Source organism: Olea europaea, unplaced genomic scaffold (genome assembly GCF_002742605.1).
Source record: "Olea europaea var. sylvestris unplaced genomic scaffold, O_europaea_v1 scaffold1422, whole genome shotgun sequence".
Lineage (NCBI taxonomy): Eukaryota > Viridiplantae > Streptophyta > Magnoliopsida > Lamiales > Oleaceae > Olea > Olea europaea.
Window position 1 is genome coordinate 34,865 of NW_019231751.1, and position 15,708 is coordinate 50,572.

Sequence of the window (15,708 nt, forward strand, 5' to 3'; positions counted from 1 at the left end):
AATAATATAATATTATACGTAAATAAAAAAAATAAAAATTTACCACACATTTTTTAAAATATTACTATTCAATAATAAATTTTTTCCACGAATGCAATTTTAATGGAGCACAAAAAAAGGCTTAAATTTCTTATTTATGACGTGAAGGTAAAGTCCATGAAACTTGGGTCTAAATAATCTTATTTTTAGCGTGTCTTCAAATTTCGGATATATAATTAATTTTCATAATTGGAGTGGAACAATTGATAACTTCACCGTGGAGGGAAGCAAATCGTCTGGGACTGGCACACGGCACGCAAACGTGGTTCTCCTCGTGAGAGGACACGTGTTGGTTGCATCTAATTTTAGCGCTTACTAATTGTTTGGGACAAGTAAGTGAGTACTGAGGAAGACAACCTAGTGGTAGAATTTATTTATGTGAAGACAATCCAGGTTGAGCGATTCCTGCCACGTGGCCACCTTTGTGTGTAAGAAAAGGTTCGGCCTTTTGCCAAATTTCATCACGTGTAGTGTGACTTTATTGTATTATCATTGTGACATAATGAATAATGTTATCGACATGCTAACAACCAATGACGTTATTGATTTAACTCAATTTATTTCTAGGGAGCTCTACAAACAAATGACTCCCACCTGCATCCATGGTCAAAATCAACAAGAATTTTCAATTCTATGGGTTTAATTCAAATGTTTGACTATTTTAATTTTGAGATAAGTTTATGGTAGCCAAATAATTACGGGTAATGTTGGGTGTACAGACGGAACTTCTACTAACACTCACAACAATGAATTCCATACGGGATCCACTTGTATAAAAAACTACAACAATCCCACCGACCAAACCATCCACCTCGACGTTGTGAGTGTTTGGTACGAGTTTTGAACCCGTACCTGTACATGAAGCACAACCCGATAGTTACTTGGTGGCTATCCTCTTAAGTTAACTTGTAAAAAATGGTAACTTCCAACTGTTTTATTTTTTATTTTGACTGTTTCAATTTTATTTTATTTTTAATACAGAAACAAATAGGTGTTTAAAACTTGACTTCCTCTTTTTAATAGGAAAACAAATTCCATATATCCTTTCACAATGTGTATCATGGGGTTTGTTATTTATTTTCAGATATTCTGTGATGGCAATGAGGTTTAACGTATCAATCAGCCAGTTTCCTCTCCAAGGCATGAAGTTGTCGTAGCATTTTAACTAAGTAAAGTAGAGATGTAAAAGACAGATTTACAGAACTGCTCACAGTCTTTCATTGAAATATATCCAAGTACAAGCAGTAAAGTATCAACACATTTTTGTTGCTTCGACATTTGGTTTTATACAAGAAAAAGATGCATTTAACACCCATAACTCAGGGGGAGACCCAGACGACTTGGGTTAGGGGGTCAAAAATAAAATTTATAGGGTATTTTCTAAATATAAAAAAAATAGCTAAACAAAATATTTTTCCCCCAAAATCTAGAAGGTCAATTGACCCTATAATCGCCCCTTCAATTCCGCCCCTGCCATAACTGCTTGGGTCTACTAAAAATCAACTAACTAAAGCCAATCGACCACAATGTCTACTACTTTTGCTCACTAGAGAAGCCCGTGTTGAGAATTTACCTAATTATGTATAGCAAAAAATAAAATAATTTTTAATTCTCACTACGGATTTGCTTAACTGTGATAGAACGTTATACATTTAATGAATTTTTTCTACAAACTTCTTTGCTTAACTTGAATACAGACAATCACGATCTGTAATTTACAACTGTTCAATTGTCTAGCCTCTACTAAAAATTCACATAGGGAACTAGATTGAGAGTAATAAGGTTTTTTTTTTTCTTGTGCTAACAAGAATATTTATGTTCTCTACTAATTTTTCAAACCCTAGCAACTTATTAATATAATCCAAGTGGATTTAGCCCGTCTCTTAACTTAGTTAGGTTCAATATAAATTCTTTCGTCAATATGATCCGATTAATATGAAATATGGATATGTACTCATTTTCAATTTATAAGTACACTTTGGCCAATGATTTTATTATCAATTTAATTAAATGAAATGTAAATCATAATCTTTTACTATCTAAGAGTGACAAATCATCTATTATTTACAACCTTTATATGATTCTTGACATACTCGAATGATGTCGTATTAGCAGCTATTGGTAGAGCAACATTCAACATCACCAAATTATGACTATATTCATATAAGGCATTATAAGTCAAAGGGCAAATTTTATTATCAAATGTTAGAAATTAACCATTGATACTTAGATGGTTATCCGTGTAAAATCTCCCAAGCGAGTCTCCAAGTTATTCATGTGTTCATTTAAGTGTTAATACACTTTAGCATGTGAGTCAACTACTTACTCTCAAATAAAAAATACCACACGTGATGGTCTATCCGTAATAACAATATTCATATCTCATTATTACTTAAGACTACAAATGATTAAAAATTCAAACATATTGTAATTTGTATCTTATAATTACAACTTCTTCAAATCATTGAAATATAAATCTACGGACTCTATTATTTAATATAATATATTATAATAGTAATTCAAATAAATAATAGATATTGCCAAAATAAATACATTAAACATATTAAAAGTGTTTACAACCTAAATCGATTAAATATATACTTACAACCTGCACATAACTACTGGACAATTATTACCCTTGCACAATCTACACGTAAGAAACAACTCACTACGTCGCTAACTTTGGCCAGCTATCGCCAGTGCTTATTTAATTTATATCCTTGCATCCCTGATGTCGACTATAGCAGGATTTACACTAGGTACACTGCGACTGTAGCAAGATTGATAAATTATATTCTAAATCCATTCATTCGGCACCTAGTCATCGGTATGGTACTTTTCATTTCTTGTGTGCAAGGTAAACCGACAAATGATGACCAATACAAACTTAGGTATGTAAATTGTCGCTCATCACTCGTCTTCTCTTATCACTCAAGTAATGCTACGATCAAGTAATACAACACTGCATACCTCCATTTCCCGCAATAATTAAATTCTACGATAATTGGTTATTAGTCTCAAAAGTTCACTTTAATTTATTATTTTTTTAATTATATAGTTAAAAAGTATATAAAATTTTTTAAATCTACATGTAAAATTATTTTATTAAAAGAATATTCGATTCAAATATAAGTTCAAAGAAAAAAGAGTTTTGGAGAATGGGGCAGCGCTTAATCCCATCAATAACCACTAAAAACTGCCAACTATCCTTGCATACCAATCGCGATGCCATTTGTGTCAATTTTACTTTCCCAAAATGGGAGCAGCCTCCAGCCTTGGTCGTTTTGCAAATAATTCCATCTCTAGCATAATTCCCAATTACCCAAACTAGGGCTGAACAATGAAATCGCCCAATCGAACCGAACCAAAATCGTTTTTCTAAAATCATTGGTTTGGTCTTATGTGGATCCGTCAACGTTTTGATTTTGAATCGAACCAAACCGCTCGGTTTGGTTTAGGTTTCAATTTTTGCAAATCATTTCAAACCGCCAAACTGTTTACCAAAAAAAAAAAAAATCTAAAAAAAAATTATTCTAAATTTTATTTAAACCAATTAAAACTTAACACATTTCAATTAAAAAGATGTATCTATATTAGACATAATTCAATTAAACTCAATTCGACAATTATACATCTCAATTAATTAATTAATTAATTAATCATATCCAAATATTTATGAATCATCACAACTATAAATATAAAACCCTCAAATTAGATAAAGTGTCAACAACTACTGCTAAACTACATTCATCGATTCTCTATTACAATTAAGTAGACAATAAAATCTAGGTTTTAATTCAAACGTGCACATTTCATTTCCTTCTAATAATTTTTTTTTTCAAATTTTGCTCAAATTCAAATCAGATTACCAAATTTTATTTTATTTTTTTGTAATTATTTTTATATTTTTATTGATAGTTATGTTGTTTTGATCTAATAATTGTCGATCCCCCTTAAAGTAATTCGCCAACATTTAGATGGAGTAGAAGCTTTGAATCATTCACAAAAAGTCATAGTAGTCAGGTACTATTGTATTTGAAATTTTTATTCATTTTCTTTAATAATTATTTTATATCATTTAACTATAATCAATGAATTCATGCACTATATTTTTATATTTATGAGGAAAATGAATCATGTATTATTTTTGCATATCATGTTGTTGCATTATAATGATTATAATTAAATAACATTGATTTGTAATTTTTTTAATAGTATAATTTATATTTTAACATGAAACTTTAGACTAATATTTATAATTTAACTTATTTAATATATATTATTTTTCTTTGTTAAACCGAACCAAATGAAAAAAAATTTGTTTGGATTGGTTTGGTTTGGCTTGGCTTGGCTTGACTTGAAATAAATTTCTAATCAATTTAAATGATTTGATTTGAAAATTTGTCACAAACCGTCCAAATCCAAACAAACCGAACTCAAAACGGAAAATAAATGAAAAAGTAACACATTAACACAAATCTTATGCAATCAAATTTTATTATTTTCACTGCATTTTCCAAATTTTCTCCCAAATCTGAAAAACCCTATAAATAAATTTCCCCGAAATTAGACGATTGTGAATTTCCTCCTACGAATCTCCGATCTCAAATTCGTAGTTACAACAGCCGGTTAATGCGATGGTCGTCTGTAAATGCCGCAAGGTATTATATTTCCATGTGCAAATGTTATACAGAGCTATGTATATGTAAATTCTGGATCACTAATTGTATTTCTTAATTTTAGTTATTCGTGCCAGTGCGTACGACTGTATGCATTGGATAATTTTAGATCAGATCGAGCTTGCAATTATTAAATATCAGGTTATATGGAGTTCAATTTAATTTATGTCTTCAACAGTGATATATACGTTACAGTTAGCTGATTGTGTTTACTCGTGAGCGCGGATTCATTTTAGTCGATTATTAATGGTCTGATATATTATTATTTATATAAAAATGAAGATAGGTTTGCAGAATGGAATTGTTGTTTTAGACGGTGATTCTGGTTTACTATCCTTATCTTTGATGGAATTTCATATGTTCTATATCAAACTGGATCAACAAAAGGATTTTATTATGTAGACGACTTAGGTATTTAGAGTAATGATTAATTTTCTGTATAAAATGAAAGCTAATGAATGTCACATGGTTCTGGGTTTCAGGCCACTAAACTATATTGTTTCGTGCACAAGGTCCCCATTTGCGGGGAATGCATATGCTTTCCAGAGCACCAGTTATGTGTGGTATGGTTAATTATAATGTACACACCTTTGACAAACAACTACCTATACTGCATAACGAGCACCAATTTAAGTGTATAGATATATTCTCCCATTTTAGATACGTACATACTCGGAATGGGTGATTGATGGAGAGTATGATTGGCCACCTAAATGCTGCCATTGTCAAGCTGTGCTTGATGGGACGGACCCTCAAACGACTCGACTGGGTTGCTTGCGTATGTATTCCTGTTCGTGCATCTTTAATATATTGTTGTAAAGATTTCATGTCAACCATTATGCAATTTGACATGATTTCTTTGTATAGACGTTATACATACGAGTTGCCTGGTTTCACATATAAAAAGTTTTCCCCCACATACTGCTCCTGCTGGATATGTATGTCCAGAGTGTTCAACTTCGGTATGTTCTACTTCCAAAAAGTTATGTTATTTCCAATTCTTTTGGCTTCACTTCTTTTGTTTAACATCTTCATATGAATGGTCTATGCCAATGACATCTGGCAGATTGGATTGATATTAAGTTTCTATCTTAAGGATATAAAAGAAGTAATGGCGAATTTAACACATGCTCAATAGCGAAAACAAACTAATGTGAAATTGGCAACACTTTACGGTAAAATGAAGTTGTTGTACATTGAAGTGGTTGATCATGCATAAGATTTTAGCTATAACAAGAGCAGCAATAACTAATCATTAAATGTAGAGTTTTAAATGGAGTTCTTTTTATTATTGATTACGGAATGGTAAAAGTGTCAAGAGGTTTCATAGGCAAGTGATTGTTGGTTTCTATAAATCATGAAGTGTTGATAGGTATAGGTGCAGGAATGCCTCTGCAGTACACAATCCAGAAATATAGTCGTCGTATTTGGAGATACACAAATCTTCAAGATTAGGCGTGATTTCTGTGAATAAAATTTCTGTTATTGTGACTCTTCTTGATATTCCTTGTTATAAGTGAATTTGCTAGACTCTTCTCTAAAATAAATTCGATGGCTCAAATGACTGATGAAGTAGGTTTATTGTTTTGGGAAGTCTTGAGATTGATTTCAATAAAATATACATTCTTTTCCTTTCCACTCACCTAAACATACGTAACACTCTACACCCTAAAAAGAACAAGGAGATCCTGTAGGGAGAAGGGAAATGATAAGCTATTAAAAAATCCTCCTGAAGAAAGCTTCTCAGCCAATACCTTTTGCTTAACCTAGCTTGTAACCAAAATTTGAGGTTATTTATGTTCCTGTGTTCTCGCTGAATGATTTTTGAGATGGTTGAGTTTGACATTTGAGTAAGGCACTATAAGTTTTTTGAAAAAGTAGATTTGTCTATAGTTTACATATCTAAGTTAAACTTCATCAGTTCATCATTGTTTTTGTTCCATATAATTGACCTTTGCTGATTATTAGATCAAATTGCAAAAGGGGGTGGGTGTTATATAGTGTCTTTTTGTAAAATGAGAATCATAACCACAAATGTTTATGGGAAGACACATTTGAATGAGGTGTCATGGTGCTAAAACTTTTTCCTAGATGGTGGCTCAGGATATCTTGGCATTAACTATGAGTTCTGATTCTTTAATGCATTTGTTTTACAATAAGATCATGAAACCATTAACATATTAGATCTTGTTGTGTGAATGGTTGCCTTCAATGCTTTGCTGGTTACAGATATGGCCTCCTATAAGTATTAAGGATTCAGGGTCACGTCTTCATTCGAAACTGAAAGAAGCAATTATGCAGGTAAGAGCTCAGTTTCTGTTAATAATATACTACAGTTATCTTTTCGTATGTTGAAAATATATTAATGTCTGTACTATATTATCTTCCTATCATGATTTTGTTTCATATACACTGTTGAGCTGCTTTAAGTTATTTGAGCAAGATGAATTTTATGCCTAGGTTTGTTTCATTTTCGGACTGGTTTTTTGTATTTGAGTCCTCCCCCCTATGGGTTCATAAATCATATTGCCATTTTTTGTTTACAATTAGATTGATAATTTGGCAGAATCGTCCTAGACAGATATGCCTGCAAAGTTGCCATGTCTTATTAATAAATGATTTGTATGGCAGATACCAAGATAAACGTATTATCTGTTATTCTGAAACTTCTCTCCCTTGGTACCTTGGTACTTTTTTGATGCATTGCAAGTGAAAACTTTCATAAGATTTAGCTCCTTCTTGTATATATTGTTTTTGAATTCCTGAAATATGTTTTCAACTTTTTTTTGTTTATATTCCTTTGAAAAATATTTCTACAACCAATAATGTATCATGCGTAGTTTATGCCAAATAAAATGGCTTTTTTCTATTCTTGGTTTCTATCTTATTTACTTCTCTGAACCACAGCTATTTCTCCTTTCCTTCTCCCACAGTTGCACATTGAATTTGTAACCAGGTCTGCCATTTAGATACTTTTCAGAGGTCCCAGTTTCTACCTTCTTCATACAGTACAATATTTTCCCAAGTCTTGCAATGTAAAGCATTGGTTGCATGACATCTTAGGTGGTTGAAATATAGTTCTGATAGGCAGTGCTCTATCGAAGTGAATTTCAGAAAAGGGTTCCTATATAGAGTTGGAATTGTTTTCATTGTTTTTCTCTCCCTTCCTCCCTCCCTCTTCCAAAGTTTATATGGCAAGAATTGGATTTTCCACATGAAAGTTAGGTAAATGAAATCAGTCAATTATCACTCAGATATGGAATAATAGGTTGACATTCAAGCAAAAAATTCAGTGGTTTGAGAAGTATGTTAAGGTGGGTGGGGGATGATCCTTTACAAGTTGTTGGACCATAAGCGTGGGCGAGACTTGAACTTTGACTGCAGATGGAAGTATTCTTTTTAGGTTGGAAAAATTGTCTTTCATCTAATGATATTTTTGGTATCGCTAGTAGCATGAAGGACTTAACAAGGGAAAGAAGGTGGGTTACAATTACTAGCCATGCGAGCCTCATATGTTTTATGCAGCGTTGCACGGACACTTCAACTACATTGTCGTGTCGTGTCGGACATGGACACTCTTGGACACTTTACTACGGTCAATTTCTTCCTTTATCAGAAATATTTTATATTTTTAACTCAATGTTATTATTAAATAACAAATATGTATTCATACTTAAAAGATTTTAACCAAAAAAAAGTTCTATAATAACTATAAAGTTAAAATTATACTACATGAATGAAGAATTTTTAAAGAATTTTTGTGCCGAAAAATTGCGTGTTGACGTGCCCGAAACGTGTTGTGTCGTGTCGGATACATGTGTCCGTGTCGGTGCATCATATGTGTTAGGTTGCCTAATTAAATTCTTTCCTTCTTTCCCTTTCATTCTTTTTTGCTTTCTTGTTTTTTTTCTTTTTGATTTTGTTGTGCCCGAAGGGAATGTATGGCGTAGCCTCATACTCGGCTCATTAACCTTTGATATTGGATTACTCTTTCTGCAGACTGGTTTAGAGAAGAGCTTGTTTGGAAACCATCCGGTTTCATTCCCTGGGCCAGATTCCCGAAGTCCTCCACCTGCATTTGCCTCTGACCCTCTTATGCATGCTGATGCTGGTGGCATGTCATCATCTGTTGGAATAGATATGGCTTCCATCACAACCTCTGCTAAACCTTCAAGTTTGGATATTATTGAAATAAATGGACCTGACTCAGCAACATCATCCCTGCCCAATCATGAACTGAATTTATCAAAAAACTCAAGCCCTTCTGTTGTAAGTAGTTATTTGTTTCCAATCTAGAACACAAAATGTTAATTTCCACATTATATTTGGGTTTATTCTGTGCGGTTCTCCAACAGCCTGGTGCAATGACACGTAAGAGTGCACTCCAATTTGAAAGGCAAAGCTCTGAAGTTTCATATTATGCTGATGATGAAGATGGGAACCAGAAAAAATACTCACGAAGAGGTGAGTGAAGACCGTTCATTTTTTTTTCTTTTTGTGTTCTTCTTCCAGTTTTCCCTCTCAGTACCATTATTGCAAGTGAACAGAAGTATCTTCATACTGTGATGGTCAAAGTCTGTATGTTGCACACACTGCTTGCTGGCTAAAGTATAACAAGGAACTACATATTTTGCTACGACAGTTTGCTGATGTGGTTTTGAGGTGATTAGTCACTTATTTTTTGTGAAATTTCATGTTGATCACTCAACTTCATTTCATGTTGGTCAGTATGTCCTTTGACTAACTGAGAAGTCAGGTGGCAGTCTGGTAATTTGCCAATCCATTAGTCCAATTAACGGACATGGACAGTGTGTTCAACTCGAGACATATTTAAGTTATGTGACCAACATGTGACAAATGATTAAGTTCAGTTGCTAATTTGGAACAAAATAAAGTCCAGTGACAACATGAAATTTCGATAAATTCAGTGATCACCAGTGTTTTTAACACCATGAGTTGGTCATAATTTATAGCAAAAAATTTTATGAAGTCAGAGTATTTTATAATAAAGGCTAAAATTCCCATTGATGTAGAGGCTTACTTCACACACCTAAAGATGTATAAATGTGGTACATCGGCCTCATCACCTTCTCCACTTATTTTGCGAGGTTGGGTTCAGGAGGTTTCCGGCCCAAAACGCTATTTCCCAAATTTATGAGACCCCATCCTGCCAAGCCTGATGTACCGAGGTATAGAAGCATAGTTCCCACTTCCCGAGACGGCAATCATTAGGGAAGTATCACTTCTAATATCCTATTTATGGCCCCCATGTCTGAATTGTTTATTGGTTGTGAAATAAGCCTTTACTCCAAAATACTCGGTTTCTATGTCCAGCCGCTGGAGGACATCAAGTTGGGTCTCATATTCTTCATGCTAGACATTTGATGTCTCATGATTGCTGTCTTTATAATACATTTGCTACTTCATGATTGCCTTCTTCACGTCCGGGCCTTTTGTGGATCTAGTTTACTGGACTGTGAGTTGCAGGTACATTTCGCCACAAGTTACTCAGGTCATTGCTGCCTTTCTGGTCAAGTGCATTGCCGACTCTACCAGTAACTGCACCGCCACGGAAAGATGCATCAAATGCAGATGATATGCCAGAAGGGCGTCCGAGGCACCATAGATCTTCAAGGATGGATCCAAGGAAACTCCTCCTAATTATAGCTATAATGTAATCTTACCTTCTTTCCTCCCTTGGCTGATTGTTGTTTCTCTTTCATTTGGAGTTTTCACATTTAGCTCGGCGCATTTACATCTCCACTCTTTTGCAGGGCCTGCATGGCAACAATGGGTATATTGTATTACCGACTAGCTCAACGAGGACTGTCTGATGAGTTGCCTGATGATGAGAAGCAGTGATCAACCTCGAAAGGTATAGCAATGGTTTCAGAGATAGCACTGTAATGTTTGATATTAAGATATCTTGTGTGGAGAAAAATAGCGTTTTTATGCGGAACACTTGAAGTCTTGATAAAGCCATTTTTGGTTGTAGAAAATCTTCAATTCTCTTGTGACAGCAATATGTTTTGTCCTTTCTTGTCCGTTAGATTCTGCCTCTTGTTTTTCTTCTGTGTTTTTGGCTTGCTTTCGTTTGATTGTGAACTGGAATATCAATTTTTAAAGGGAATTCCCTTTCCGGCTATTCATGTTCTGTCAATTTTAATTTTTTATTAACTTTAATAAGATCAGATAGAGCAAAATTAAATTTGTCTAGCGTGTTAGAATTATAGTAGTATTAAAAAGATGTAAACACAATTAATGTCGTAGAATCTGTAAGATTTGAATTCAAAGCCTTTATTTCCTAAGATTGGTGGACTTGTGCTTTAATGTTACGGACTTGCTATATGTACTCTGGTGTACAAATAGATTTATCCTTAATATTAAATTATGTCAACTAGAGAGCATATTTTAATCAGCCTTAATCGCACACATTTCAAGTATTTTATGGAAAAATGTGTGTATAGATGATATAATTTATACGATGAATTTAACAGGAAAATAATGAGCATAATCAAACAACAAATTGAACTTATATAAATAAAAAATAAGAGAAGTTTTCATTTTGGAGAATAATGTTTTAAAGTCGTGTCAATTTATTTTTTGGTTGTACTACGTGTACATTGTACAACTTACAGATTTATTTATCAATAGATAATGTGATGAGATATGATTGGATTAAAATATCATCAACCAAATAAATAAATAAAATTATTGCTTTATTTTTACACAGGTATTAGCTGCTCAATACAATACAGCTCGTTTACAAGCCATACACAAAATTTTTATTTTTCAAAAATTTAATTAGTCGTTCTTATGTATCATAATGGTTCGTCAAATTAATGGTTGGTTGGCAAGAAAAATTAGCTGGTTAATTATTTTTATTCCATCGGTGAGCAATTAGTGTATGATTTACAAAGTTCAATTGTTTTCACTTCTTAATTAAGGTCAGGAGGAAAAAAAAAGTGCTTATTTAGTTAAGATAGTGCCAGTCATGATCCAAGTCATTAAGTTATAAATTTATAATTTGCTTATATATTAATCTTGTAAGCGTGTGTTACGCATATTCAAGGTCTACCTAGCTCGTCTATGCGCATTACCCATTGCACAAATTGAGAACATCTATAATTTTCTTAGAAAGATATAACAATAATTAATCATATATAGAATAGTTAAATACTAAATTGTGACAGCTTTGGGAAAAGAAAAATGTTAATTATTGAAATTAAATCTCGCTAAAATAAGATGTTAAACGATAAGTAAAATGAAATATGAATATCCATTTTTCGTGCCATAGAAGGTTAAAAATGTAGGAGGTGTCAATCTAATAAATCATATTTCAAAATTTTATTGTTGTAATATAGAGAATAGTCGAACATTTAATAGAATAATTGACAAAAATAAAAGGATAGCTGCATAATCCCAATACTGGTGTCTATTAGTGAAAGTAAATTAGAAATTGTAGTTGATAAGTCACTAGGTGAATTAGGTCCACCTCTCCATGCTATAACTAATATTGAATTTTTGGTTAACCTAAAAAATTATAAGTAATTTTTGTTTCACTAATTAAAAAATCACTTGCATGTTTTTAAGCTTAATTACCGAAACATGCTTTCTAAGCAATAAGATTAGTGTGCTTTACCCAGTGCGCACCCAAATGGTAGCGGCTGCAAGTTCCCGTCATAAAAAATAAAAAATAAAAAATAAAAAAAAATAAAAAAAGAAAGAAAGAAAAGAAAAGAAAAAAAGAGGATTCGCGTGCTTTACATATATTCTCGCCTAAGAAGAGGTCAAGAAAAACTTTACAATTAAGGGCCAAAAAACAATATTATTTTGAAAGAAAATTGATCTTTACCTATTGATTAATGCATGAGAATCTCAATTTTATAAACTATTCTCTTGTGAAAAATCCAAATATATATTTCCAGACTGTGCAATTGCATTCACTAAGAAACATTGAAATTTTTAAAACAAAAGCTGGCTTTTGGCCCCTTTAATTCTTGAAAAGCTACCAATATTAATTCTATACCGAGTTTCACAAGAGTCATCGATGTACTAATGATAATATTTTATATTGATCATAATAAATTTTAAATGTATTTATGTAATGCTTAATTTAATGTATTAACATATAATAACACTATTACAAGAACAAAAGCTAAGAGGAAAGGCGAACGGACGAGGCCCCGAGGGATTCATTTTAGAATCTCAAAATTTCGACATATTTTTATTTTTTTTTAATATTTGTCAAATAGGATTTTATTTAAATCGACTTTTAAAAATAAGGGAAAAATATTTTAATAACTAGATTATAAAATTCAATTCTAGTAGTAATCTTTGGTTTATTATTTATCACTATAGAAAAATAACTTCTAACAACAAAAATTGTTTATCCTAAAAAAATTTCTTGATGTCTCTGTTTCGACGAAACAACTCAAAAATGACTTTTTAAGACAATTTTTCATTGTTAAAAGTATTTATTTTGAACTTAGTGTTTAAAGTTTTTCATTCCAAAAGATGCTTTGCGAATTAAGTTTGTCGTGGATACTTTAAAATGGTACCAAGATCCAACCCCAAGATAAGAATATATCCCAAAATAAGCTGAAAAAGGTGACCCAAAAATGAAATTAAAAGAAATTTAGTTGGTTTATCAGATCTAGTTCTAGCCATCTTGTATTTGTTATTTTGAACTGGATGTAAGTAGTTTTTCAATCCGAAAAATGCACGATGATGTTTTTCATGAACATTCAACATAGTAAGAACCCAAAATAAATGATGATAAAATGAGAATTAAAAGATAAAAATCAGATTATTGAATCTTTTTAATGGTTATCTTTAACTCGTTATTTTAAACTTATTGTTCAATAGTTTTTAGTTTTTCAACCCAAAAGATGCAATGCGGTAAAGCTAGGCTCTCCCACCCAAAAATATTAAAAAAAATAAAAAATTCTCCCTCACATTCCATTTATATAGGCTGACTCTCCATATTTTCTTGTCTCAATTATATAATCTTGTTTCTTTATTGAGAATGTTTTGTTTTGTTCATTTAATATACCATTATTTAACTTGCATAATTATAATCAATTATTCTCCACTTAATTTCAAAATTCAAAATTGTACAAATATAAATAAGGGTAGATATTGATTTTTCAATAAAATTAAGAAAGATATCTTAATCTGTGTAAAAAACAAAATCAGCCTATATAAATGGGATGAATGGAGTATCTGACTTTGTTGTTTAAAGGTTTAAATAACAAAAATAAAAATAAAATGAGGAAATGGGTTGTAATTAAATAATTCACACTCTCCATAACAGAATACTGAGTCCATTCATTCCATACGAAGGTTTAATTGAAGGTCGTAATTAATTTATCTAAACACAATTATTAGCTTTAAATGATATATATGTACATTAAATAATAAATTCAATGTCACACTATTCATTTAATTAAATCTATCAAATGTGACCACTTAAACTAGTGCTCTAATATTACTAACCTCTATACATCTCTTCGGAGGATGGATGAGGCGATTCTCGCAAGAGAAGTCCCCCTTTTTAATCAATTTCTTTAGTCTTTAGGGAGTCAAAGTTTGACTTTACTAAGCTAATACTATAGGCTCCCACTAGGCGCTTTCCCTTTTTATTTGAGCTGTCTTTTGTGGGGTGGCACCGATACAAAGAAAGGACGGGGAGTGCATGGTACTTCTCAACACTATCTCCGAGTCATAGCTTAACAAGCAACTCAAGAATATTATTGGATTGAACAAGCCAGTTACTCAAACTTTGTTCGGCCATTTTTGCATTACTAATTAAAAATTGCTTTAAATTTTTGAAAAGGAAAGTAGAACATAAAGAAAACTATGTTTTACTATGTTAAAAATCGTTCAACTTGGCCTCTATCATTTTTGAAAGGATTCCCATTTGCACGTAAAATACTAATATTTTTAGTATAAACTCAATCGGCAGATAGAGTTAATAATGCAAGCCAAAATAGTGAAAAGAAATTGATAGTTGATTGGAATTGAGCTACATCCCAAACGTGCAGGCCTGCCACTAGTATTCGTCACGCCCAACCGACAAAAATCTTGATTTTTAGAGAGGTTTTTATTATTATTATTATTATTTTTTTCACCAAAATCTATTATTTCATTCCTATTTATTAAAAATAAAATAAACTGCAAAGTTTCTAAATGATCAATTTTGCATGTTTTATATATCTCCGCGTTCAGTTTACCAATGAAGATCGTTCATTGGCCGGCTCAAAATTTCAAGATTCCGTAAAACATTTGTAGAATAATTTAAGAAATTGGATAATTTGAGGAGTCTTGATTCGACGCGTGTTCAAAGAGGAAACATCGCCGGAATCTTGGGGGCCAATCACTCAATCCTAGACAGTGTTCAAGTATTTGTCAATTCATTTTTCTCACAGTTTGTATTCTTGTGGTAAATATCAAATCAAAATCCAGTTCTTTACATCCTGTTTAGTTCTATAACCCCCACCCCACCCAACCATGCAAAGTTTTATTTCTCTCTTTTGGTGTTGGTAGTGCCGCAAAGTTTGATACAGCTGATGATTACCATGTCCACTTTCATGTTGTTTAGGCTTTGGGAAACATTATACATTACTTATAATTTTCAATCAAAGTAAAACATTAAATTTTAACCACACATTCACGACTACTATCCATTTATTACTTACATATTTCATGGGACACATAGCTCCTCTTATTATAATCTCCTTATACTCAAATACATTCCTCTGATAAATGGAAAAGATATTTAGGGTATGTAGTTTTTTAGATCAATCATGCTATATTTACATCCTTTTCATTAGTAAAACTAACAGTGGGTCGAGTTTTGTGACCTCTTCCTGAGCGAGATGGAGCTTTGTTAAGTTGCATTGTCACATAGAAATATTCAAATATTAGTCACCTAATAGGTTTTTCTATCTTCTTGAGCATGATCCTATATTTTATAAGGATTGAAGGA

General features: G+C 32.2%; 1 protein-coding gene across 2 annotated transcripts; it reads left to right on the forward strand.

Annotated features, from left to right (window-relative positions):
* Positions 1–4,496: 4,496 nt before the first annotated feature.
* Positions 4,497–10,863, forward strand: LOC111375822 (zinc finger protein-like 1 homolog). 2 transcript variants are annotated; one of them, XM_022998724.1, is made up of 9 exons: positions 4,502–4,700; positions 5,201–5,281; positions 5,379–5,496; positions 5,586–5,680; positions 6,948–7,019; positions 8,718–8,987; positions 9,074–9,182; positions 10,206–10,392; positions 10,493–10,863. In XM_022998724.1, exons 1-9 carry the CDS (start codon positions 4,677–4,679, stop codon positions 10,578–10,580), a joined length of 1,044 nt encoding a protein of 347 aa, XP_022854492.1. In that variant the 5' UTR covers positions 4,502–4,676; the 3' UTR covers positions 10,581–10,863. The 2 variants fall into 2 exon arrangements, with proteins under 2 accessions (XP_022854494.1, XP_022854492.1); XM_022998726.1 differs by lacking the exon at positions 10,493–10,863 and having other exon boundaries at positions 4,497–4,700; positions 9,838–10,338.
* The last annotated feature ends 4,845 nt before the right edge of the window (positions 10,864–15,708 follow it).

Bases quoted from the DNA above. Each gene is read 5' to 3' on its own strand.
- LOC111375822 (XM_022998724.1), top strand. From the start codon at position 4,677: ATGGTCGTCTGTAAATGCCGCAAG. The intron at 9,183-10,205 runs GTGAGTGAAGAC...TGTGAGTTGCAG, and splicing joins GAAAAAATACTCACGAAGAG to GTACATTTCGCCACAAGTTA. The intron at 10,393-10,492 runs GTAATCTTACCT...ACTCTTTTGCAG, and splicing joins CTCCTAATTATAGCTATAAT to GGCCTGCATGGCAACAATGG.